This window comes from Archocentrus centrarchus, chromosome 15 (assembly GCF_007364275.1).
Source record: "Archocentrus centrarchus isolate MPI-CPG fArcCen1 chromosome 15, fArcCen1, whole genome shotgun sequence".
In the NCBI taxonomy this organism is placed as follows: Eukaryota; Metazoa; Chordata; class Actinopteri; order Cichliformes; family Cichlidae; genus Archocentrus; species Archocentrus centrarchus.
Window position 1 is genome coordinate 22,113,142 of NC_044360.1, and position 26,887 is coordinate 22,140,028.

Here is a 26,887-nt window from a genome sequence, read left to right on the forward strand (position 1 = left end):
TTTTCAACCATGTAGAAATTATTGGGTTTCATTATAGACTTATAAGGCTTTTTATTTACTTTATTCAGTACTTTACTTATTAGACATACAAACTAAAATAATTTAGCTGGGGCGCACCCTAGTGGTTAGTTTGCGCAGTACATTAAGAAGGCAAGGCCCAGGTGTGATAATTAACGGTGAAAACTAATTCTTTGAAAGCAGGGTGGAGGAAGTGGTTGGACATTGTTCTGTCTGAATTTTATTAATAATGACTTCGATGCGAGTAGCGGTCCGAGTCCGTCCGCTGAACAAAAGGTAGGGAGAATGACTTTTTATTATTATTTTATTTATTTCAGAAACGGGCTCTGTGTCACCCCCATTCAACTTTTCACAGAGAAAAGCAGTTATCTTCGAAGGTAATAATTCACATGACGGAGAACACAACAACTATTCAAAAGGTATAGTTCTATTATCACAAAATGAAATGCACGATACCGCAGTTAATGGAGTTATTACTGAGAGTGAGCGGTGCGTGCGTTTATAATTTTAGCCCACAGTTCGAGGAGACGAGCTCGGGGGCGGAGGGAAAACCTTCTCATATGACTTTTCATACGACTCATCTGACAGAAGAAGTCCCACATTTGCATCCCAGGAGAAGGTACCTGGATTCTTCAATTTATAACCTCATCTGTTGAAACGTTTTATATTGCTTGTTGTTTAACTGTGAAAGAACAGTTTCCTCCTGCATTTTCTTCTTTTGATAAATCTCTTTTTAAATAATCTTTTCTCTGTTGCTTCAGATCTTCCGAGACTTGGGGTTTGAAGTCCTGAAGGCCGCGTTTGAGGGTTTCAATGCCTGCGTGGTTGCTTATGGGCAAACGGGCTCAGGAAAATCCTACACTATGATGGGTCCTGCAGTAAGGTCTTCTCCTAAGTTTCTAAACATTTTAAACAAAGTTGAAATGCCATTTATTTTTTTTTTTCCTTTAAATGACATGTACACCCACCTTCATTGCTAAAAATATGCATTTATTTATATATATTTTAATAAATGAACACACCACTTAAAGGCAGTTGTTATTATTCCTGCATTGCCAGTTTCATGTTTCTACCCCACAACTACTTGCCTCTTGGACCAGGAATGGCTTCCAAACTACAAATAGGTGACAAATTAAAAGAAAAAGCAACATTAACTGACTTTTTAAGGTGTTGCAGCACTGCCACTGGAACAGCGTCATTGTTCCTTGTTACTGATGCTCCAAGTATCTCAAAGTTTACGTGAGGGAAAGCATTCCTTAGTTGGTAGTTTGATTATGATAATAGTGGTGGAGAGCAACGTTTAACAGATTGCATTCCCATGGAATTAGCTTGAGATCTGGTGACTGTAAAGGTCATAGTGTACAATTCATTCATTCATGCTCCTTCAGTAAGTCATTGTGCCCAATGGATGGGGACTGGATCCCCTCACTGTAGGAGTTGAGGTTCAGGTTTTTCCTTGAACATGTGTAGTTGTGACAAGTCCTTTTTGAAGGTACATGCCCGCATATTTCTTTTTTTACTATTCATTTTTACCAGATTAATGTGAAAGCAGACTTTTAGTCTAAAACCTTTTTTTTTTTTCTTAGTGGAGGTGCATAGCCTAATTTTCATGCCTCATTTCAAAATGCATCCCAAATGTGACCTGTAAATAAACTCTGCCATAATCAGAGACTTATAGGATGCCACAGCATTCACAGCGCTTTACAGATTACACTGCAGTATTGCTAACCCCGCTGACTTCTCACCACATTAGAAACTGGCTGATAGCAGCCTCATCAGGTGTGTTTGTTTCTCCTTACTAATCAGAAAATTTGATGAGGCCAGCAACCCACAGCTTTTTTTTCCTCACCTTGCACAGCAATGGGAATTTCACATTATCAGTGAGGTTTCAGCTTGTCTACCAGGAGACTTTTGCAAGGTCATCAGCAGAGCTGCTGTCAACATCCCAGATAATTATATATGGCTTTTAATGCTTACTATCTGTTACTTTGTAATTAAAACAAGAGGGCATGTAGCTCAGACTGGAATTGCCTTTATGCTTCAGTAATTCCATATCAGGATGAGCTGTTTGTGTTATTCAGCAGACTTTGCACATACTGAGTTGTGGTCATGGCACAGCATTACATAGTATGACACCCAAATTAAAAGAACAAAGTGGGGCCAAGATGTAATTATCATTTTAAATTACAGTCTCTATCATTTTGTTTCCTCTTTACTGTGTCAGCAAGATAAAGGTTTAATCCCACGGATCTGTGAAGGCTTGTTCTGGGAGATATCTCACAGGAGCAAGAGTGATGCCGTGTCGTTCCACACAGAGGTCAGGTAAGGCACCGTCACACTTAACTTTCAAACATGTATAAAGATTTCAAGATAAGATTCAAAAGGATTTCAGGGTTTCCTCTGAAATTACACTTCAATACAGCTAAGCATAGTTTTTTTTTTTTTTTTTTTTTTTTTAATAAATCAGTGATGGCACATTTAATTTTATGTATTTTTTTTTTTTTTCTTCTCATTATCCTTATGGCCTCTGACAGTGGACTCATTTCTGTGCCTGTCGTATCAGACCTGAGTGCAGCATTTGTTAACGATATTTTATTACAGAGGTTAGAAGATTCAGTTCATATTAAAGGTACTGCGCTGCAGTGGTTTGAATCATATCTGAGAGATTACAATTTCTTCATGTAAGTGAGGAGTCTTCTTCACACATGAAAGTTAGTCACATGCTTCCACAGGGCTCTGTGCTGGGACCATTTCTATTTACATTATACATGCTTTACTTAGGCAACATTATTAGAAAACACTGCATACATTTTCACTGCTATGCAGGTGGCACCCAGTGTTGTTTATCCATGAAGCCAGAAGACACAAATCAAATAGTAAAACTACAGGCATGTCAAGGCCTGTTTGACCTTTAATTTCCTGCTTCTTTAAATTCAGACAAAACGGGTGATATTATATTTGGCCCTAAAAATCTTAGAAACATGAGTGTCTAATCGAATACTTAGTCTGGATGGCATTACCTTGGCCTCCAGTAACACTGAGAAATCTTGGAGTCATTTTTGACCAGGATATGTCCTTCAGTGCACATATTAAACAACTATGTAGGACTGTTGTCTTGCATTTACACAATATCTATAAAATTAGAGAAATCCTGAGTGGACCTTAAAAGTTAGTTATGGATTTATTACTTCTAGGCTGGACTATTGTAATTCAGTATTATCAGGTTGTGAAAGTTTCCTAAAAAGCTTTCAGTTGACCCAAAATGCTGTAGCGAGAGGACTGACAGGGACTAGAGAGATCACATTTCCCCTGTTTTAGCTTCTCTTCAGAACTGAATTTAAAATCCTTCTCAAATAAACTATATTACCAAAAGTATTCACTCACCCATCCAAATAATTGAAGTCAGGTGTTCCAATCCCTTCCATGTCCACAGGTGCATGAAATCAAGCACCTAGGCATGCAGACTGCTTCTACAAACATTTGTGAAAGAACGGGTCGCTTTTAGGAGCTCAGTGAATTCCAGTGTGGTACCGTGATAGGATGCCATGTACGGTATCACCTGTGCAACAAGTCCAGTCTCTACTAAATATTCCACTGTCGACTGTTAGTGGTATTATAACAAAGTGGGAGTGACAACAACCCAGCCACATAGTGGTTTGGCCACGCAGACTTCACCAACTTTCTCCACAGTCAATCGCTAAAGACCTCATGTGGCCTTCCGATTAGCTCAAGAACAGTGCATAGAGAGACATTACTCCCCACATGTTTATATACCACTGCAACATGTCATTAAATTCTGCCCCCTCTCCCTTAGTCTGTGTTTTGCCCTGTCTCCCTATGCTCTTTCTCTTATCTTTCTGCTCACCCTTCATCTGGTCGCAGCAGATAACTGCCCCTCCCTGAGCCCGGTCCTGCAGGAGGATTCTTCCTGTTAAAAGGGAGTTTTTCCTGCTCACTGTCACAATGTACTTGTTCATACACGGTCATGTGATTGATGGGGTTTTCTCCAGAATGCTGTATGGTCTTTACCTCACAACACCTTAAGGTGGCTATTGTTGTGATTGGGCACTGTATAGTTAAACTTGAATTGAACTGAATCTTTATACAAGTATTAATATTAGATGACTGTCAACCAGTTTGAAGGTAAACTTATTTAAAGAGGTGGTTGTGCATTGCTGGGTAGGCTAATTATCATGCAATATGTGGAGGGAAAAGGATATGGAGACAAAATGTGTGGAATAGTGTTTCACAAGAGGCATACTTTGATTTAAAAAAAAAAAAAAAAAAAAAAAAAAAAAAAAAAATGTAGTGACCAAAGGACTGGTCTCATTAGATGATTTGATGGTAAAGAGGTAGAGGCATTCATTATTCTTTTCACTTTGCTAGAACAGTCACATAATTTAGGAAAATTGTCAGGCCTAAATGTAATGAAACCAGAAAAAGACAGTTAAAGTTTTATTGCTATAACCCAATAATGTTCAAAATCCCAGATGAAATCTGGTCTCATCACAATATGTTTTATGTCCCAGCTGTTCCCCTAAATTATTATGTTAGCAGATAAAATTGGTGCTTTTAAGTCAAACTACTTTGAAATCACTGTTTTGCCATCTGGTTTCATGTGTGCTGCTGGCACATTATTTGGATTTAAATTAACTCTATAATTGGATTTTATTTTACCGTATTTGCTTGACCTTGATATTAGAATATCTTAAAAGACAAAGGTATAACCTTTGATACGTAACACATCTGTAGTTGTTTTTTTATTTCTTTCCTTTTTTTTTTTTTTTTTTTTTTTTTATAAAGGAGAAAGAAGCAGCAGAGCTCAACTTGGCATTCCCCTCAGAGTACATAAAAAAAAAAAAGACAGTTGTGTCAGCAGTCACTTGGAAAGCGTCTGATATTGAAACCAGTTTGAGTTCTCAACACTGAGCCAGGAAAAAACATACATGGCTACATGAGCAGGATGTGGTCCCTGCCATTTTATTACTGTCATGCATCCTCTTCTAAAGCCTAATTGCTTTATGCCTGGCATGGTTTTTGAAATAGACACTCAGACTGGTTCTATTGTGTCTCGCACAGGTGCATCATAACTTTGATTAAAGCATTCGGTCAAATCAAATCTTTCCATATTTTTGATTATTCTTTGCCAATGCATGCAGAACAGCACTAGAACAACAATTTGGCCTTCTTAGTAGACAGTTAATAGTAACTTGCCTTGTTGGTATTTGGTGGCATGACTTTCCACACCAAACTCACTCATTCATATATTTTTTTTCCCAAATCATAGATCCAATTTTTACATTGTACCTTTTTTTTTTTTTTTTTAAATCATGGTCACAGCTATCTTGAGATCTACAATGAACGGTTGCAGGATCTTCTCAAGAAAAGAGCATCACCTACAGATGGTGGAGGCTTGAGAGTGAGGGAGCACCCCAGGCGTGGTCCCTATGTAGAGAGTAAGACTGCGTTTTATTCTGCATTCTCTGTCCATCTTAGCTGTGATCGCATTAAATGCAGAAAACCGTAACTCGTACAGATCTGTCCAAGCATTTGGTACAAAACCACAGTGAAATGGAAGACCTGATCGTTCTCAGCAATACCAACCGCATCACACCCAGCAGGGGCACGAATGTCTTCAGCAGGCGCTCCCACGCCATCTTCACCATCATGTTCACCCAGGTGAACTATAGTGCTTAAACATATCTTTGCTTCTGTGTCTTAGGATGTCTAAATTTGGCTAATGTAAAATGTTTCCTAGAAATCTCTGGGTGTTAGCAGAAGTCATCCCTCAAGCTCCAATTCTGCCAGTTTTTCCATCTTTTTAGTTCTTCAAAGGCTTTTATTTTTTCCCCACTGTAAGCAGCACTCTGTTCATGATGCAACCTATACACCCAAGTGCTTTCTTCTGTGATATTGCCTTTTAAAATAATTATTTATTTTTGCTCACAAATGTTTCTCATGTGACAGGTGTGGTTTGATGCCGAGCTGTTATGTGAGACAGAGAGTAAGATCCACCTGGTAGACCTGGCAGGCAGCGAGAAAGTTAATACTTCATGCACAGTAGGAGGCAGGTTGAAGGAAAGTGCGAACATCAACAAATCTCTGGTCACTTTGGGACATGTGATCTCAGCTCTAGGTAAAGGCAGTCGGTTTGATTTGGAATCGGTTTCTAAATAAAACAGTTTGGGGTCCATTGACACACCTCAATTTTTTTAACAGTTGAATTTTTTTTGTTCGCAGACATAAGAAATGTGGTTTAATTATAACCTCTTTTACGTAGACTTGTATATAAAAGATGGCTGTAGCTTTGTGGTCTGAAAAGTGACTCCAATGTAGAAGAGCCCTAAACCTGCATTATTTATAATGGCCAGCAGGGGGCAATTCCCATTTTTGCAAAAAAGAGGTTGGTTTTTAAATTACAGTCTCTATTAGAGGATTAAAAAGGGATGATAAAGCAAGGTATGCTTTACTGGGGGCCTAACCTGCTGCTACTGCTTGAGTGCTACTGCATCAGTAGAATGAGTCTGGATGCCTTGACTAAGGTCGAGGCATCCAGACATAACTTCATGCAAATTTGAGGCCTTTTTCTAAAAGATACATATTTGGCCGTGAGCATTTTGTTCTCAGAATTATTTCTTCCCAGAATTCATATGTAACTAAGGATGAAACATTTTCTTTGTGGCACTCCTGAATTGTTTTTTTTTTTTTTTTTTTCTCCTTCTCTTCCTCCTTTGACTCTCAGCTGACCTTGGAGTAGGAGTGTCACCAAAAAAGAAACAGATCTTCATTCCTTACAGAGACTCTGTGCTGACATGGCTGCTAAAAGACAGCCTGGGTGGAAACTCCAAGACTACTATGATAGCAAGTATGTAATACTTAATTCTGACCTCTTCTTAAAAATGTAAATATTGTTAACCACATAATTATTTTGCTTTCCATCTTTTATCTTCTCATGAGCATGTGTGCATTTCTTCTTGATGCCCCTCTTGGCAGCCATTTCTCCTGCCCATGTGAACTACATGGAGACCCTGAACACTTTGCGCTTTGCCAATCGAGCTAAAAAAATAGTGAACTTTCCCATAGTGAATGAAGATGGCAGCATGAAGGTGATCAGAGAGCTGCAGGCAGAGGTTACCAGACTCCAGCAACTACAAAAAGAAGCCACTCAGGTCCTGTGTGTTCAAGTTCACAGAGGAGGCCATGAGAATACTATTTTATGTATGATGAGCTTCTTTTTCAAAGATTATATTGTAGGGTGGATTTTTTTTTTGTTTTTTTAGGTTGTCCATGAGGAGTCATTATCCTCTGTGAAAGTAAAGGAGGAGCTGAATCAGAAGGAGGCAAAGGTGAGTCATCCTCTGCAGAATAGAGACAAAAGGTGTTTTGAAGATCCTCTTTTTGCAAATAATAAACCTGTTGTTTCTGCAGTCCCTCCAGGCAGTAGTGCTGACCAAGAATAGAAGCAGCAAGTGGAGGGAGACTCTGAGTATTCTGCAGGTACAAAAATGATTCATTCATGCATTTAAATTTGAACTTCTGCTTGAATGTCCTGAAGGCCAATTTAACTCTCAAATGCTAGTAGGGTATGTTTGATTCTTGGATATGAGTTGGAGGGATAATAAGAAGTTCTTGTTGAGCTACAGTGTTCCATTGACTGGGTTTGTTGTAGTTCTTTCATTTAATCAGATTGTACAGACAGTCGAAACTCCTGTAGCTGTTCTTTTGCACGGAGTTAGATAAACATTTTAGAGTAAAATGTGAGGCACCCATGTTCACAGTAGGCTTAGGTGTTCTTGCTGCTCACCTCATTTTCACCTCATCCCTCTTTGGAATTTATCTTAACAAATTATGTTTAGAAATACATAAAATTATATGATTTAAAGTGTGGTACAGAAGAATATATGCAACTGGAATAGAACAGCACAAAGTATAGTGAAGGTGTTTGCTTTTTTTCATTTTACCATTATTAATCAGCAAAGAAGCAGTTTAGGTTGGTATTACTGCTTGCAGTAAACAAATCCTGCCAGCTGGTGTCACTGCAAGTCTTGTGAATAACTGCTTCTTGGGGAGCAGACTCAACCTGGTGTTTTAAATGAATTTTACATCTATTTGGATGTAAGTGGCATCCAAAAGTAAAGTTCCTCTAATTATTGTAAAGTTGGTGTGTGACAGTGTTTAGGGAGCCTGACAAAGAGAAGCAGAACACATATGCCTTCTCCCTCAACCCAATATGACTTCTCTGAGGCTGGAACTGGAATGGCAGCAGCCTCGAAAGACCCAAAGGTGAAACAAAAATTGCCACTAGTGCCAACCAAAAATGAAACTTAACTCTCTTCCTCTGCTGAGTTTATGCCCAACCTCCCAAACAGCACCAAATGTCGTTTGTTTGGGTCTCCTTGTGTTCAGCCAAGTAGCCTGTTGCATTATGCATTCAACCGTGAAGCGTGCCAGTCATGAAAAGTATGGAGTGACCTCTTGTCTCAATCACTGTACATGCTAGTTATAGATTCCTGTGTTTTTTCATGGGGTTAAGCTATTTTGTTAATGCAGACTTTGAAAGATGTCTGAATATGTATGTGACATCTAACAGCCATTAGTGATACAGCAGCAAAGTAAGAGGTTTACTTCGCTTTTGTGAGGACATTGTGTAAGGTTTTAAATACCATATACATGAATGTCAGCTATATGTGTGTGGTGGATAATTAACATTCTATTTTGATGGTGGTTAGTAGGTGACATTTAGTGGCTTGACAGCCCTTTTATTCCTGAGCATGTATTGGAACTCATTAGCTTCTGTCACAGATCCTAATTAAGAGGTCTTGATTATTGACATATGGTACTTTCATTTCTGTCTGTCCAGCATGTTAATTAGTTACTATGTTGTAAATCTGCTTGCATATTCAAACAGTGATGACTTTATGCTCAGAGGCAATATTACCCATCTCTGCTACCAGAGCTGAAAAATTTGCCTTTTTTTTTTTTTTTTTTTGAGCTGTGCCCCTTCATGTAGACACATCTGTTAAAATGCATGATACAATGTGACACCTAGGCGAAAAGGCCAGTGCACTGGTGACCGGTAGGCACATTTGTGTTGGCGACACTCTAAGTGTTTGATGATTGACTTTATGGATTTGACATTTGTCTTCCTGTGCATTTGCATTCTGCCTGGGTGCAAAATGATAAGTGGGATTCCTGCATGGAATGCTGCAGATATTAGAGGTGGAGTCTTCAGAGAAGCACCTCCAGTGCAAAATGGAAGATGGCCATTTTAAAATTGAGCAAAAACACCTAAGGGAAAAAGTTTAAGTAATAAGGTTGTAAGTTTTCACATGGCATCAACATGTTTCATATGAAAAGAAGGGCTGGAAATAGTTTTATATACATTGCATGTTCTCTATATCTAACATGTGGCTTTTAATTTAAGAACAGTCTTCTCCGACTCTCCAAATCTTGTGTATTTTGTTTAATTCAGTTCATCCTGTTGCTGAAAGCTTGATGAGAATTTCTGCTCAGGCCTTAAGGAGACAAGTTGACCAAGAGCGGTGTAAACAGAATTTTGAATTCTGTATTCAAAGCAGATTTAGAATGCAAAGTTATTCATCGTCAGCTTCCCAGATTGGTTACAGGGCATGTGGGAAAGAGAAAGTAATTAATATGAGATGGATTCCGGAGCAGCCTCTTACCAGACGGAGGCGGCAAGAGATTGAGAACAAAAAAAGCAGGAAGAGGGTAAAGTTAAATGTTGTACTGCAAAGAGGGCGATGGGGGTGGGGGACAAAAAGTATACCAAATTGTAATATACACATGCACGCACAGATATTTGTAAGTAGTTCCTACTTCACGAGCAGAACTGCACTCTGCTCCCCCAGCCAACCTTTTGGGTCCCCTTGTAACACGGTGTTGTGGGAGGGACTTCTATTTCAGTAAGATAAAATGAACCACAGCTTTTCTTTGATCTTAGTAGTCTCTGCATTTCCCAGACATGCTACAATCAGCACAACAGCACAACTTAGTCTGCTCTGAGCCTTGCTCCGCTTAATGTGAATTTTATTTGTAGTGTCAGCAGTTAACACAATGTAATTTTTATAGCATTTCACAATCTTTATAAGCAGCCTTTCTTTATGTGTGGGTAAAGGTTGGCTCAAAACTGGCTTTTTTTCTTTTCTCTCTTTTTTTTTTTTTTTTTTTAAATCTATCATCTTAACTGAGCATAGTTAAGGCAGGCCACAGTCATGCTTGGTTGAATCCTGGCAAATGATTTGATCTCAGTGCCAGCCCACATTAGCTGATGGTGTTAATGCACACATTACAAGCCACTTTGCAATCCACCTCCACTCCAGGTTCTTCTTTCACGCTCTCATCTGCTGTCACTGATGCTCGCCTCCTCTGTTCTGTGCCAGGGTCTTGCTGCTGCTCTCCCCACCTTATGCTTCCCATTTATGCATGTGGAAGGAGAACAGTCATAGTGCCAAATATATATATTATGCAGATGGAAATAAGTCTGTTTTTTACTATAGTAGCCTTGACTTAATTGAGATTTAATCTCTTCAATGCCTACAAAGGCTACTCTCTCCTTGCTCTGTCCCTAAAATCAACTAAACTTGACATTGTGGTAAGATAATTAATTTCCCCACAGTCTCCCTGAATCAGTGAAAGTTCAGTGAATGTTATGTCCAGCATTGCACATGACAGCCATTAACTGCATGCATAGCCACATGCTGATGGCTAGAAGGTATACCAGGCTAATAAAACAGTTGATAACAACCAGTTGGTTGAAATTCTGCTTTTGCATGTATGAACACAGATAACAAAACATATTAAAAAGAAATTACTGTTAATGAGGAGCTTGGTCTTCCTGCTAGTTAAAAATTGAAGAGTCATTCACTGCAAACAAAAGGCTTCATGCCATTTTGAAACTTGCCATATATTTGCATTTTACTTGTCATTTTAACTTTGATAAAAACACTGCAGTGTGGGATTTAACCTTTTTAATGTGACAAAAATTTTAAATGCTCTTTTTTAAAAAAAAATTTTTTTTAACCTGTTCTCTTGGCAAATTGCTCCACTTGACAAGGCAGTCAGAAAAGATGATTGGTTGACTCTGTTTTGAAATGCATATTGTCGAAGTCAGGAACCTGACCTGTCAAAGTGCTCTAAAGTCCATTACATTTCTAACCAGCCACAAATGATGGCTTTTAATGGAAGCCTAAATGCTACCCAAGCCTGGCTGCTGGTCTAGGCCACAGTTAATTACAGTATGTTCACCAGCTGCTTCAATCTGAATACAGACTTATTTTTATTTATTTTTTTGTCCCTGCATCATGCAGAGTGACTGGGTGTGGTGAGGAGCAACTGTCTCTGTTTATGCGTGTGAATATGTGTGTGTGTGTGTGTGTGTGTGTAGGGGGGGGGGGGGGGGGGGGGGGGGTGGATAAGAGGATCTCATCTGTTCCTGGTGTCTGAGGAAAGTGACACAGTGCATTAATCTGCCAGGCTGCTCCTCACCTCCTAATGAAGTCTGTGAAAAATCCCTTTTAATTAAGTACAGGGGCTGTAGTCGATGCCTCTCCTTCTTCATTAGAAAAAAGGATTTCTCCCATCCCGCAACTGCCGATGAGAGAGGTGGTACTGGTGGTGGACACGTTTCTCGCTTCACGGTCCAATCTATTCAATAGAGCAGGAGGAGGTTGAAAGTTACTTTTGCTAATCTGTGGCAGTGTGAGGCAATGGTCCACCAGCTTAACAGAAGGATACTTGTCATAGGGCCACTCACACATGGATAGATTCTGGGTTATTGAAGAGCAACCGCCATTACCCTGAGAGGAAAAGGTTAAACACTTACCTAGAGTGCTGAGTTCCTCTCTTTATTGCTCAGTTCTGTATCATTTAAAACCTAGAGTTCATTGAAGGCTAAGTGTTAAATTTCTTGTTTTATAATTGGGGAAATTCACTGCTCTATTTACTTATTCAGTCTGCAGCATGTCAGGTCTTTTCTTAAGTGTAACCATACCTTTTTAGTCAAGTTAAGAATGGAATTGTACAAAATAACATTTTATACAAAGTAAAATGAATATCACTCCCTGGCAGACATGTATGCAGTATAGCTGTCTAATGCTGCAACATTTCCTCTGCAACAATTGCTGGAGGCAGTGAAGCGGAACATGAAGCAGATCAGACATTTAAGTGTGGCTTTCCTGAGCTTTAGAAATGGCTTTTAAGGATTAAATCAATCTTTCTACTTATCGGATTTCTATGGAGAGGTGCTATAACACTGTTAAATTATTTAGCAGAGGTTTCCTTAACACACATGGATTTAAAAAAAAAAAAAAAAAATTAAATATAGACAGTAATTTGTCTGATTTTTTTTTTTTTTTTTTTTTTTTTTTTTACCTGGTGATTTAACTGTTTTATCTATAACTACAGTGCAGTAATCAATAGCTTTATATGTTAAATATGGACATTTTAAATGCTTTTCACTATTTAATTTGTGATTTTAGCATTTAGTGATTGTGCTGACTCATGCCAAATCATATGGTGGAAAGATTGGGGAAAAACTGAAAATCCTCTAACAAGAGAGGTTTGTTATTTATATTTTTCTTTCCACTTATTGACAAACATGTAAGCACAGGAGTTCACTTTAGTGTGACCTTCCATAAAGTAGTGCTTTCAGAAACACTGTAAATTGAAATCAAAGTAGTGGAAGTTTGTTGCTGTTATCTGAAGATGACAAAAACTTACAAACTCTATAGTATTTCGACATCTATGTACCAATAAAGGCAACACAGCACATCGTATACCACCCACCTGTGTTGAGGACGGGTGGGGGTAAGCGGTATTGCATCTGTCGCACTTGCTGATCACAATGTACAGTTTGACTCTCGCCATGATAATCTAAATGATTTATAGCGTCTCTTTTGCTGGTAGCCAATCTGCTGTTTCATGGTGACACATGGTTGGAGTGCTGCAGTTCTGCTTGGCCTTCAGGCAAGGAAGATCAGTCATAAAGAATTCAGCTTTCTGCTGGTTGCCATTAAATGTCTGTCAGCATTTTTATTTTATATTGTATGCCACTCCAGCTACAGGCTATTGAATAAGCTTTTTGTCTTGCAGTATGTTCTCTTGTGCTTCATAGGAGGAGATGGTGGCTCTGAGGAAGGAGGGGAGTGGAGTGTTCTTGGACTGCTGTTTACCTCACCTCATTGGTGTTGAAGATGGAATTATCCTCTATTACTTGAAAGTGAGTAGATTATTTGAGCTTCATGTAATTTATGGACTAGTCTGTATGTAATCTCAAACTGTTATGAGCCAAGGTCCAGTGAGTTTAATTGCTTGAGTTTAAATGATCTTTTAATCTTCACCACAGGAGGGCAGAACCACAATTGGGAGTCTTGATGCATCATGCACTCAGGATATCGGTGAGTTGGGGTTATCACCATATAGTTCCCTCTCTAGATTGCCAGCTGCTATGCTATGCTGACTTTTACAATTGTGCTGTAGTGCTTCGTGGGCCTGGGCTCCTCAGTGAACATTGTGTGCTTGAGAACAGTGCAGGGACTGTAACCCTGTTCCCTCAGGATGGTGCACTGTGTTCGGTCAATGGCTCTGCAGTCACCAATCCTTGCCAGCTGACTCAGGGTAAGCATTTCTATAAGATCTAATTTGCTCCTGACAGTCTTTAATGAACATTAGTGGTGGAAATCTATAACAATAAAGATTTCTCTCTCATTCATACATAATCCTTTGGCTTGTGGGAGCCAATAAGAATTTCATCTATTTTGAATGCAGTTATATATGATCACTGCATCACATCTTCAAATGAAATCCACTTTATCTCCCTGGCTCTCCTACTGCAGTGCACTCGGGGCATGAGTGGATTCTGAACACAGCCCTCCATAGGGCAGATGCCATTTCTTTTACTAAACATTTTGAAGGGCGAGAGGCCCCGGACAAAGCTCCAGACAAAGCCCCAGGCCCTCCATTTAATTGGCAGATGGAGTTGATAGGGCCGACAGGTTTGAAGTGGGCCAGAACATTAACCTTTCAAAGGACAGAGGCAAGCCGGGCTGGAACTCTGGCCCCCCTGAGCCAGCCCTTCTTGCCAGGGCTGGGAGCTTTCACTGTTTCCTGCCTCCACATCCCCGTCGCTTGGCTTTTGAGAGATAAAAAGTTTAGACAGAGCCAGGCAGCACAGGGCCTGGCTATGCTAGTCTCTTTTATAACCATTTCAATTTATCCAATATCCCCTTCAGAAACGGCTGCATCTGAACCTATTTTCTTGAACAAATGATAGTAATTTTCAGCCCAACAGCAGCTGGATTCCATCACAGGCTGCTCTCTCAGGTGCTTTGTCACTCGTCAGAAGTCATTAGTAGTAGCAAGATTAGTATTTGCTCTGTGAGAGAGAAGGAAAAGGAGGAAAGACCTACTGAAAATCTGTGGATATGGCCATATGAACGTGAGTCTGATATATATAAGCCCCAATATCACTTCAATTCTATAGCTTTACAAGATTTCTCAAGTTTCCCTGAACCATTTTCTCTGGTAAATTATCCCCTGGTCTTGGTCACTGCCAATCATGTTGGGGATTGGGTTCCTGATGGCAATTCATTAACTTTACCTCAGCAGAAGAAACTGTGACTATTTTTGTGCTTTTTTTGTCAAGTTTTTCCAAAGTTCAGTGTAGATATCAGGGTCACTGCTGTCCCACAGTGAAGGGATGAGAAAGTTTTTCTTTATGCATTATACACACTGTGCCATACTCCAAAGGTTTCCTGGCAGACTTGACAAAATTACTTTCACTGGCATCTGTCATTTTGTCTCTGCCAGTTGTTCTCACAGTGCATCACATCATTTTTTGGTACCAAGCAGAAATGAAGTTTATGATGATTATTGAACTGGTATTTTGCCATTTTGTTTCCTGTATTACTTTTTTGGGATCCCTTTAGGTGCCATCGTACAGCTTGGAAAAAGTGCAGCATTCCGGTTTAACCAGCCAACTGCTTCCCAACTGAGACAGGAATACCAGGTATGAAAATTTACTAAAAACCACCACATGCACAACAAGTCCCAAGTCTTCTACTATTAAGCGTTTTCTAAATCTGAGTGTCATTTTAAAAAAAAACATTTATAGCATTTTCTGCTGGTAATGTTGTAAAAGCAAGCAAACATCACACTCTTTGTTGCCATCACTACTTAATTTAAATGCCTGTTACCTTTTGACAAATGTTCAAAATCTACACGAGAAAGCTCCACCAACACCACCAGTGGGCTCCATATGTCTTTGTTTTGATCAGAATATAACTGCAAGCTTTTCAACTAGCACTGCTTGTTTTTGGTTTAGTATAAAATGTCTTCTTTCTTTTTTGTGTGTGTGGTGGTGTTGGTTTTAAATAATTGGCTCATATGATGAACAATATGTTCCCAACTTTGGAACTCCTTTTTCACATTAGAAAAGCCCTCTGCTGTTCCTGAAAAGCAGCCAGGTGCAGTCTTTCAAAGCTGGCTGCTAGTTGTACTTTTTGCAACAGCTTCCTCTTGGCTTTCATGAGTATTTTTAAAGAAGCATTGTGTGAGTATACTCACTCCCTCACTTCCTTGGATGCTGCAGGCAGTGTGTTTTTTTTCTCTTCAGTAATTTATCAATGTAAAGCATTCCTGAGAAAATCTCTTGAAGACTAATTTAAATTCAGTGATTAAAATAAATATAATACTTGGATATGTTTCATGCAGTATTAAAGTAGAAAAAGTTGATAATTAGTCATCAAAAGTTCAACAGAAGCATATACGTGACAGCTAGAAGTCTACCGCAGGAGTTGTTGTTCAAATGTGTTGTAAAAAACTAAACTGGTTGTGGAAAAACAGTTAATGAAATAAAGGTGACACTTCTACGCGATGCTTAGTTTCAGTCTCATTTGTTCAAATTTTGTAAACAAGCACAAGGAGACTTCTGCTTAGGTGTGTGGTACTGAGATGTCTGCATGACTGAATCAGCTGCCTTTGAAGTGTTCAGTTCTCACTCTCTCTTCCAAACATCTGTAAACAGCACACAGCTGAAATCAGCAGATTTACTGATGCTAAACTCTGTTACATTTTTGTTTTAAATTAACAACTCTAACCATCAACACTACGGCAACAAAGAATACACTGAAGTCTTTACAAATGACGGAGCATATTGTGCATATCCACTCATCTGCCTTTTCTTGTCAATTCGTATCCAGAGCTATGTTTTTAAGATCGGTCTGTAAATTTGTCCTGAGGTTGCCTCAGCAGTGAAATGTCCCATCTTCTTATGAACAGTGCATGAGTAGCACCAACTCCCTTTGACAGTTTTTTCTTTAACAGGATGTATTTAATGTTGATCGACAGAAAAAAGTAAAAATAAATAAAAAATAAATCATATGCCTGAATTATTTACTCTTGCGGCCATTTGTATTTAAAAGTTGACATGTATGTGGAATAAGTGTGTGTGTGTGTGTGTGTGTGTGTGTGTGTGTGTGTGTGTGTGTGTGTGTGTGTGTGTGTGTGTGTGTGTGTGTGTTGCAGGATTTTTTTTTTATGTTAAGTCCACAAGAATCTGTATGGTACAATTGCTGCTGAGTCAGTTTCCAAGGTACAGCTATCAAGATATTACAAAAAGCCTTTGGCACAGATTCACTGAAACCACCTCTTGATTAAAAAGGAATGTAAGGTTAGATTAAAAATAGACAGTGGTATAAATTTTTATATATATATAAAATAGACTCCATTCTTTGTATCTCTGTGAGGAGCCCTAGTGAAGCAGGTCAACACGAGGAAATGTAAGAATGTCAGAAATGTAACTAAAGAATGCAGCGTGCATGTATTTTCTAACTTCTTTTAATTTCGTCTGGGTGTGAATGTTGCGTTACTGGTTTTGGACAAGTACAGAAATGTGAGACGCAGTCTCCCCTAATGCAGTGGAAAGGTTGGAAAGGTGTTACGACATAGTAAAGTGGCCCCTTTTACTATTAAACTGTATATGTGAAATGAATATTCATAATTGTATAAATCTGTAAATGTTGCTAAAATTATTATACTCACTAAATTAGAACTTTTATCCTCATGTCAGTATTCAGTAAAATGAAGTTATGAGATGAAAGAAAACAACTTTGTCAGTGAATTGACTGTAAAGCCTGCAACTTTAAGCACCCTGTGCTTTATAACATTTCATGTTGTAAAATTGATTCACACACCATTTTAGACACAGTTGTACTTCTGGCTTTTGACAGCTCTCTGCTCTTTGCATTATTGAAAGCGGCACGCTATTACAGCCAAGTAAAGCACAGGCATCCAGGCCCTGCTGTGGTTCCAAGGAGACTCTTTAACATTCATTTTTAACATCGATTCTAAATGAGATGGTCTCAAGAGCTCCACATTCGCTTAGTCTGAATATGTACTAGCACATCCAGTCTGTATCTGTTGTGTAAAAAAAAAAAATAGATTTTTAAAGTGTTCTGTCTGAATATTAACACAATTGTGCCAAATATGGAAATGGTGCTGAATGAAATATTTTGCATATTACAGCTTTATTTTAGCAGTTTTTCTGTCGAGGCTTTGATAACTATCTTTAAATTTCTCCAAACAACTGCTTAAAATTAAGACTCATCAACCATCCACCCCCTGCCCCTCTATTTTCTGTGAAAAGCAGTCACAAATACAGGTGACTCTCGGTATGCTATACTGCAACTGAACCTCTGGTTAAATGCAAATCTAGCACAGGCAGCTGTCACTCGTTTCTTACACTGAGGCAGATTTCACAGTGCTGTGTCATTCTGTTGTCTGCAGAGTGGAATGCCATCTGTGTTCAGCCCATCTGTGACTGAGTCGTCCAAATCTACTGAGAATTTGTCCAAGGCGATGGTGCAAAATCGAGGGTAAGACATATGCAGACATGTGTAATGGGTCTCTGCACTTTGTGAGCCCAGCATAACTGCATCCATTCCACCTCAATCTCTGCAATGTGCCTGCTTATTGAGCAGCATTCATTGGGCACACAGACCAAATCAAAGCCATAAATCATGGCACCATTTCTGTGAGGAGAGGTGGGAACATACAAAAAGCCATTCTGTAGTGCTTATTGCTGAGCCCATGGAAATCAGAGCAGGCAGCTCTCCTACAACCAAGGGCATGTCCGAAAACAGCACCTTGTTTGCCAGGTAGTGACCTGCTCTGCGTCCCATTTTCAAAATTACTTCAGTACACTTCAGGTTCAGCTCCTTGAAAGTTCCAATAATGCACAGTTTAAAAAAAAAAAAGAAAAATGTGTAAAATTCTTATTACTAGTTACATAACTTCACATTTCACTGTACCTGCAGCTAATTCTTTCCATGTTAAACCTTTCTTCACATTTCCTGTCTGTATCTGTAAAATGTCATTGGTCACGACCAGAGTGATATTTGAATTTATTATTTATTTTTTTAGTACAGTTCAAATGCTTCAAACTCTTTCTCCCATCGTTTTATCAAGGATTCTTTGGCATTTTATTTGTATAAATTTGGCAAAGGCTTTGCTTTAACAAGCAGCAGTGGTGCCCAATGCCAGCCCCGTTTCTGATTTTTGGATATAAAGCTCAAAGTTTTGATTTTTGAGTGGAATAAGTGAGCTATATTTATCTCAAAATGATGCCTGCTTAAAAATATGTTGTGGCCTCAAGAAAAATACTAATTTAATCACACACAACCTTCTGGCCTTTAACAAACAGTAAAGCATTTACACCGCAGCTTTTTTTTTTTTTCTTATTAAATGAAAAGATGACATCTTTATGCCTTGTCACTGTTTTGAAATTGTGTGACAGTTCATTGATGTCAGTGTGTCGGTGTTCAGTGAATTAATGTCCAAAATCTAATTCACCACCTACTGAAGTAGTGAGCAATTTGAGAAACATCCCTGGTCTCATGATCTGCTAATCCTGATGTTTTACAGCATGTGGAGCTGTCTGACACCCAATTTGCCCCACACTGCAGCACTCCCATTCTGCTCGTGATTAATACTGCTTTCACTTTGACACCTGCTTCCCGATCCAGTGGTCTGGTGATGCTTGATTCAGATATGAAAGGGTGAATACACATGTATATGGATTACTACAAGGCTGCTATTGGCTGAATAGTGTCTTCATTATCCTGCATCAAAAACACTTTGTTGCTAAAAGGAGAAAGGTCAGTAGGCATAAGTGGTGGGCATAGACTGTCAATGGTCACAGCAGATAAGAGAGAGAGAGACTGTCTGCTGCTCTTTACAGAGGGGCAAAACCACGCAATGCATGAGGCACAGTGCAAAATGTACTTTGACTATCGGATTCTACTCTCGCTGTCAATTAACACGCCCCATAAAATATTAAATGCTGTATTCATTGTATTTAACATTGCCTCCTCTCACCTGGCAAGCTGCCCATCTGCTGTGCTTGAACAGATAATGGTTCAGTATGGAAAAGATTTTCACTTTGTATTCAGAGATGTACTTCATCTTTGTTCTATTTATTTGCATAGCACAAACTCCCTCGCAGCAAGGACAGACTGGATCTCACTTTACTCATTTTGGAAATCATCCTGAACAATAAATAAGAGCAAATAATTTAGATTCAAATGCTGGCTTTGGAGATCTGGTGTGTTTCAGGGGTGATAAAGTATATCAGTGAACTGACCTGCAGCTAACCTGCCCATTCAGCTACATCAGTAGGATTTCTTACTTTCTTGAGAGCTAATTTGGACAGAATCACCAAAAATACTTGATCTGCTCTTGGAGAACTTTTTTCCTCACCTGGGTTTGACTCAGAATAAAGTGTAAAATTACCTGTTGCTCTCCAAATGTTGTCAAATGCAACAAATCTGCATAATGTTGTGTTAACATAACATTTCAAATTCAGTCCTGTCCTGTAACTTGAGCTTTTATTCATTTTATTCCTGTTTTGAAAAGTCTTTAAAATTAGATGATTTTGTAGCAAATTAGGATATTTAAGCCAAGCCATGTTTATTTATAAAAGCGCTTTAAAAACAGTAACCACTAACCAAAGTGCTGTACATAAAACACATCAATCAGGACAAGAGAAGATAAAATATAAATTTTTTTTTTTTTTTTACATAGTTAAAATAAAATGCACAGTTTATCCTAAAAAATAAAATCAAAACAAAACAGCAGCTCATACTAGTCAAAGGCCAAATGGAAAAAGAGAGGTCTTAAGAGCAGATTTAAAATTGGCCAATGACGAGGCCTGTTTAATGCCTAATGGCAATGAATTGCAGAGTTTAGGAGCTGCCGCAGCAAAGGCTCTGTCTCCTCTGAACCTCCGCGGTGTCCTCGGCATGTCAAGGTGCAGTTGGTCAGCTGATCTGAAAGACTTGGAAAGATAAGGTGGGGCAAGGCCATGTAATGAATTAAAAACAAATAAAAGCACTTTAAAATGGATGGGCAGCCAGTGCAGTGAGGATAAAGCAGGAGTAATATGCTCCCTCTTCCAACTAAAGAAAAAGTACGGACTTTGAGTGACAAAAGGATAAATTTGAAGAATTTTGAGTAAATATTTCATAAATATGAACTTTTGGATGGTGTTTTCGCTCATTCTGATTTCAGACTTAAACAAGAAAAAAGGCTTAATTTAATTTTCCTTTTATCTACACACAATTCTCCAATGTCATAGCGAGAACTATTCCTGTTTATTGAAAAATACTGAAATATCCCATTTACAAGGTTATTCAGATCCTTTGACAATTTTCAGTTGAGCTCTGATGCATCCTCCTACCCGTGGTCCTTGAGATGCTTTTACAACTTGGAGTCCATTTGTGCCTGACTGAATTTACTGGACATGAAAGGTTTCTATACAAAATTTCATAATTGAATGATTTGGTTTCAAGTTTTAGGGAAAACAAAAACACAAGATCAAGATGTAAATCTTGTGTAAAGGCACAGAACTGTGGAAAAAGTTTGGAACCACCAGTTTGTCTGGATCTGATCAACCAGACAATATGAGATAATCTGGGACAAATGTCCTTGGATAGACAGGCAGCTGGAAACACAGTGATTACTATGAATGAGATCCAGAGTTTATGTGGAGATGGGAGAAGCTTACAAAAGGACAACCATCATATGATCACTCCATCGATCAGTCTTTTATTGTAAAAAGAGAGAACCTATGATGAAACAAATATTGAACCATTTAACTACAATTGAGGAAAGCTGGCTCTGCCCATCACTTCATTAATACCATCCCTACAGTCACACATGGTGGTGGGTGCATCATGGTCTGTGGATGTTCAGACTAATCAGTGTAGAGCAATTATGACAATCATCTTAAGTGGGGCCAAATGTTTATAAACCAAACAACCAGAAAAATACAGTAAAGAAAACCATGAGTTTCTTTGGGAAAACTGTGTCTAAACCCAACAGAACATGACTGGAAACTGTAGGAGCCCAAACTATAACGCAAGGATATTTTTTTACTTAACCACCTTATAAACCAGATATCAATGAGAATAGTTCTGTGCAGTAGTAAAGTATTAAAAGGCACTGCATGTGTGTGCACTTCAGGCACTGTGGTTAGTTAAGACTGGAAAAGGTCTATATAAATGCCAACTATAAGAGACTTCAGCAGTACAGTGTAAAGACTAGGGGGTGGTAATTATATAATTAGTTGCTTATTCTGCTGTGTGTGGATAAAACAGTTTTTAGTCTAGGTTAGGGGTTACAGCACAAGTTACCATAGCACTGTACCCCAGTTAGCACCATTCTAACTTTGTGTACCGCAAACCTGGCGTTAAACCTAAAGTTTCCTCGCTAAACCTCAAATCTTTTGTAGTACAGGCTTCACGAAATGTGTGGGCACTGGCATTTCCCATTCAATAACACTAAGCTTGAAAGATTTGAGTGAGAAGAATGAGTGAGTCTTTCAAACTAATTCAAAGGGTCTTAGAACTTTCCAAATGCACTGTAAATGTCATGACTTTTGCATTTTAGTATGGAGACATAAGCTTGATATTCCTAAGAGAGGCAGGGAAGGGCTATGTTGTCTATTAAGGCCGGGTCATATGCTTTCATATTGTATATAAATCTATGCCCACAAGATCCACTTCTTCCCTCCTTGTAAAAGGGGCCCTACTGTGTTTGAGCCATACTTTACTAAATGGACTGTGTAGCAGAGACACAATTTTGAAACCCAAGCTAAAATGCAGCCATTTCAAACCCACAAAGTCTGGACTGTGAGAGCTCCCAGTGATGGAACCAGCCAACTGGTGTTTGACCTGAAACAACATTTAATGGCCCTGTATGCTCTGAAAGTCCCTTATCTGACAACCCTCTCAGTATCCTCCATCTCTGGCCAGAAGGCCGAGTGCCAGCGATTCTCTTGGCCATTTTTTGACCACTGACAAGCTGCTATTAGGAGCTTACATCACCTGAAATGGTATAATTTCACTGGTTAAAGTCCATCACTTTAGGAGCTCTTGGTTGAGCTCTGAATGTCAGTTTTTTTTCCTTTTTTTTTTTCTTTTTCTTTCTTTCTTCTGTTCACTTGAAGTTAAGTCAGGAATGAACATTTGAGTTTGATCAAACAGCCACAGAGTAGATCTTTAATTATAGTATGAAGTGTGACAGAGGGTGCACAAGGATGTAGGACCTCACGTATCTCACTTCATAAAACTTGTGTGGTGGTGCCTGTATGACTAGAAGGGTGGAATCAGGGCTCAACTTGTGGGTTGGATGGCAGCAGGTCCAGGAAAATGGTGGAGCTCATCAACACGAGGATGAGAAGGCCATAGAGGCACAGGGGGAAGCCATGGGGAAGTGAACTATATTCTATAATGGTGTTAATGACTCTGTTCGTGTACCAATTTAATGCAGTCATATCACAGAACTCTGGACCTCTGTGAGCTGCAGTTTGTGTGCAGCAGAAAAACTGAGAAAATGTAAGCTCGTCTGTCTGGGAATCCCAAAGCCTGTTTCCTTTTCTTTTTTTCTTCTTTGGTGAGCACACAGGAGTACAGGACATCCCCTCTACTGATCCTCAGGATCTGCAAAAATCCTTTAATCATCAGCAGGACCTGCACTGTGTCCCTCTTGTTGATGTTGTCGATGCTTTACTGCTCCCGCTTGCACCCTTCATCAACCTGCTGCTTATATACAAATCTCAGCCAAAGCCGGTGTTTACTGTCAGAAGTCTTTCTCAGCTTTATATTTGGTTTCTGCTCCTCCCTCTGGAGTGCTGAGTATTGTATGTAAATCCTCAAATCAACATGTGCAGATTCTATTTAATTTCACAGCTAGTCGAGTGGCTCTAATCTCATCCAGCCATTTGGGCTGTTTGCTTTTCAAATCTAATGGATGGTGTTTTGTGAGGGGGGGAGGGGGGTCGGGAGGGTATTGCAGTCTTGTCTTTTCTATGCAAACTGATGCCTCCAGTGTGACACTACAGCAAATAATTTCTTCTTGAGAACAAAGGCCTCAGCAGCATGTGTAAGCATATAACTGCAGCTGTATTGTGCTCCCATATCCTCCCATTGACACACAGTTTTTGAAAAATGTATTATTTGTTTATGCTTGCTGTCTCTTTAGCCAACATGTCCATCTGGCTAAAGCCTCAAGCGTCTGTCTTGCCTCTGCCCCAGCAAAGAAGTTCATGACTGCAGTATGTATTCATATATATAAAAATTTAACTTAAGATAATGGAGGTATTTGGTCATAAAGCCACTGCTGTTTTCTGCATGGAATTAGAGAGGACTTTGTTTGTTTGTGTTTTTTTTTAAGGGAAAGTATACTCAACAAAAACATAAACGCACGAACCCTAAAGGTTAAGTTAAAATGACCTTAACATGCCCATGCACTCCAGGAGGAGTGGCACAACATCCCACAGGCCACTATTGGCAGTCTGATATCTGTGTGCTGCAGATACGTGATATACTCAGTACTGAGTGTTATGAACTCTGATCGCTGACTGTGCTGTTTGCTTTGTGATAACACATGGACTGTTACACAAAGACCTGAAACACTGGTTGCTATTGAAGCCTGAAATGATACTGAATGTATACACAAATTGTTGTGCTTATACATTGTTGATTAATTATGAGATGAAATAAGAAAATGTTTAGTGCATTTATATTTTTGTTGAGTGTATTAAAGGTTAAACATGGTGTGCAAATAGTGAGATTTTGATTTGCAGTTTTTGTTTAATGCAGTACTAGATCGCCACTGTACAACTCAAGTTCTAGTCCCTTTTAGTGTCAGAGCAAAATGTCAATATCCACCCCCTCTCCAGCCAGGCCTGATATAGATTTTTATGAGCCATGAAATTCTTTCCCTTGCCTTTTTATTATGCACATATTTAATGCCTATTAAACTTTCCTTTAGAGGTTTAAAAGAAAATGACACTCATTTTGTGAAAGCATTTTGCAATGAGGGCGCACTTGAACTATATTTGCTTCTAAATGTGGTGTTATTCTTCACTTTGTTTTCCTATGCATGTTTCCATGTATTCAAATATGAATTAGTGTGTCTGTGTTTAAGAGTTTATTGAAAGTTATTTTATTTGTCTCCATTATTTTCCTCTTTCTTCATCCACCTACCCAATGTAAACTAGGACACTAGGCTACCAAGAAAATATAGCATCCCTCACACTAGTTTTGAATTGAATGGAGAGATGTTGCAGAATGGAGTAAGTGCCAGGGATGGCCAGGAGCAGGAGAGGGACTTGTGTCATAAATCAGGGCCTGGGCTCAAGTCTGAGAGGAAAGCTCTAAGTGGGACTGGAGTTGCAAGCTATAAGGGAGAAGAGGGCTGGTCAGGGGATGCCAACCTCCAGCAGACAAGTGTCCTGGGCCTGGGTGATGGATGTGGCACGAAGCCAGAGGGGAATGCTAATGAGATCCAAGATGTCGGTACTGAGAGCTACAAGGGGGGACCTCGCTCTGGTGGGAGCTCATTAAGCAGCATGTCCCACCTGCAGAGCAGTGGAGGAACCAGCTCCGTGTCTATCCTCCCACAGAGCAGCACTCATTCTCAGCTTGACACAATGCCTCTTGACAGTCACACAAGCTGCTGTCCACCCAAAGAAACCGCCTTCACGAGGGAGTGTATCTGTGAAGAGATGGATGAATCTGAAAATTTAGAGAAGATCCCTGAAGTGTGTGTGACAGGGACTGCAGCAGCCACAGTTCGAAATTTGAGGCTGAGCTCTTTGTTCAACGGTGTTTCTTGGATTGTCCAGGATGCAGGACGTCTCCTTTGGAGCTCTTCCACAGTATTGCAGCAAGTCACAGAATTCAGATTTCAACCTATTGCAGCCTGCTGGTCCACCAATTTTGTCTCTTTGGTAAGAAAAAGTAATGTTGTGTCTGTTGTGAGGGACAGCCGCATCTTCTCTATGTTTAGAGGGAGCTTTATCTTCTCCCTGTTAAGGGACAGTCACATTTTTTCTATGGTGAAAGAACTGCCTCTCATACAGCACATCCAGATGGATATAACTCAGCTCCTTCAGTCTGAGGAAGCTGCTCAGATGATTCAAGGCTGCATTAATCCCGAAAACGCACAACTCTCTGTCCTGACACCAACACAAACCTTGAGTAAGGCAGAAGATGTGCAGCTAGTCTCTGAGGAAATCTTGAAAAAGAATACAAATATCTGGGATATGGAGTCAACACAAAAGCAAAACATGGTTGATAGTCATGCAAAACAAGGACATGAACTTATCACAGAGCTGTTGCTACTGAAACACAGCAGTGTGAGAGAGGTTACTCATGCGCCTGGAAACTCAGTGACTGTTCAGATTGTCATTCAAACATTGATAACATTTCCTGATTCCCTTGCGAACCTGCAAACCCTCCCACTTCAAGACATGATAGACAGTATACAGTCTGTCATCTCCACTTCAGTGCTCTCAACTGAGAAGATTGTAGCTCTCTACTGGCTGAATGTAGCTAAATGCAACCAACCAGATCCCCAGTCCGCCCTCCTGATCCTGATGGAATCTGCCCTCTACACACTAACTTCTGACTCTGGGCTCCTGGTTTTGTTCCATCACCTCCCTTTGTTGCAGTTGAAAGAGATTCAGATAGGTTTAGCAGGCCACAGTCTGCGTTTGATAGGTGCTATAGAGGAAAGCATCTTTGTTGCTTATACCTACAGCCAAAAGCATACTAAGGACCTGTGTAGGGCTATACTTGACATCATCTGCCCTGGGGACAGCAGGGTATCTCAGTACCCACCGCTCCATGGAAACTTAATGGAAATGTCTTTAGGCTGGCAGGTCAATGTACCTGAGCTGCTGCTGGATGCTGGTTTAAGGGTTTGCTGTCAATTTCAAAAGAGTCTTGCTGATCTGATTTACCTCTTTCATTGTAACATGAATCAAGAAACTGTCACACTGGGAGAGGTGCAGCTAAAACTTTACACAAGTGTAGCAGTGCACATCGGCACTAGTACCCCCAGTGAGCGTGTGGCCCAGTTTTTACTCACAGATACGCACCTTGGTCTGGTGTGGGAGGATGCTGTCTGTCACCCACGTTCACACTCTGTCACCACAGCTCCCTGCCGTCCACATTTTCATGTCTTAACTCTTCGTCGGTGCTCTGATGTTCGCTGGATGCTGGTACACGATGGAGACGAGAACCGGCCTGTCAGGCTGGATGTAATCTTTGTAAAAGCGAGGGGCAGGGGTCACCCTGAAAGCGTGACTAAGGCAGCTACCCCGGCTGCATATGCTTTAAATTCATCTCCGCGTGCAGAAGTGTGGAAATTAACTTTCAGTTGCTCTGCTGAGGCTGCCTGCCTGATTAATCACTTGTCAAATGTCTGATCAAGGACTGAGCGGCCAGTAATGAACAGCCCAGCTTGAAAACTCACTCACAGGGAGCAATGGCAAAAGTGCATCCCA

General features: G+C 39.7%; 1 protein-coding gene across 1 annotated transcript; it reads left to right on the plus strand.

Moving 5' to 3' along the window:
• Positions 1-247: 247 nt before the first annotated feature.
• kif16bb (kinesin family member 16Bb) lies at positions 248-26,887 on the plus strand. Its single transcript, XM_030748473.1, has 19 exons — positions 248-294; positions 374-437; positions 551-637; positions 780-896; positions 2,243-2,340; positions 5,359-5,474; positions 5,555-5,697; positions 5,986-6,154; positions 6,761-6,883; positions 7,012-7,202; positions 7,314-7,368; positions 7,460-7,515; positions 13,151-13,255; positions 13,382-13,433; positions 13,516-13,653; positions 14,964-15,043; positions 17,821-17,909; positions 23,575-23,647; positions 24,596-26,887. Exons 1-19 carry the CDS (start codon positions 248-250, stop codon positions 26,807-26,809), a joined length of 4,017 nt encoding a protein of 1,338 aa, XP_030604333.1. The 3' UTR covers positions 26,810-26,887.

Excerpts from the sequence above, each read along its gene's own strand:
- kif16bb (XM_030748473.1), top strand. The coding sequence starts at position 248 with ATGACTTCGATGCGAGTAGCGGTCCGAGTCCGTCCGCTGAACAAAAG. Across the intron at positions 13,256-13,381 it reads TTATCCTCTATTACTTGAAA|GAGGGCAGAACCACAATTGG; the intron begins GTGAGTAGATTA and ends TCTTCACCACAG. Across the intron at positions 13,434-13,515 it reads ATCATGCACTCAGGATATCG|TGCTTCGTGGGCCTGGGCTC; the intron begins GTGAGTTGGGGT and ends ATTGTGCTGTAG.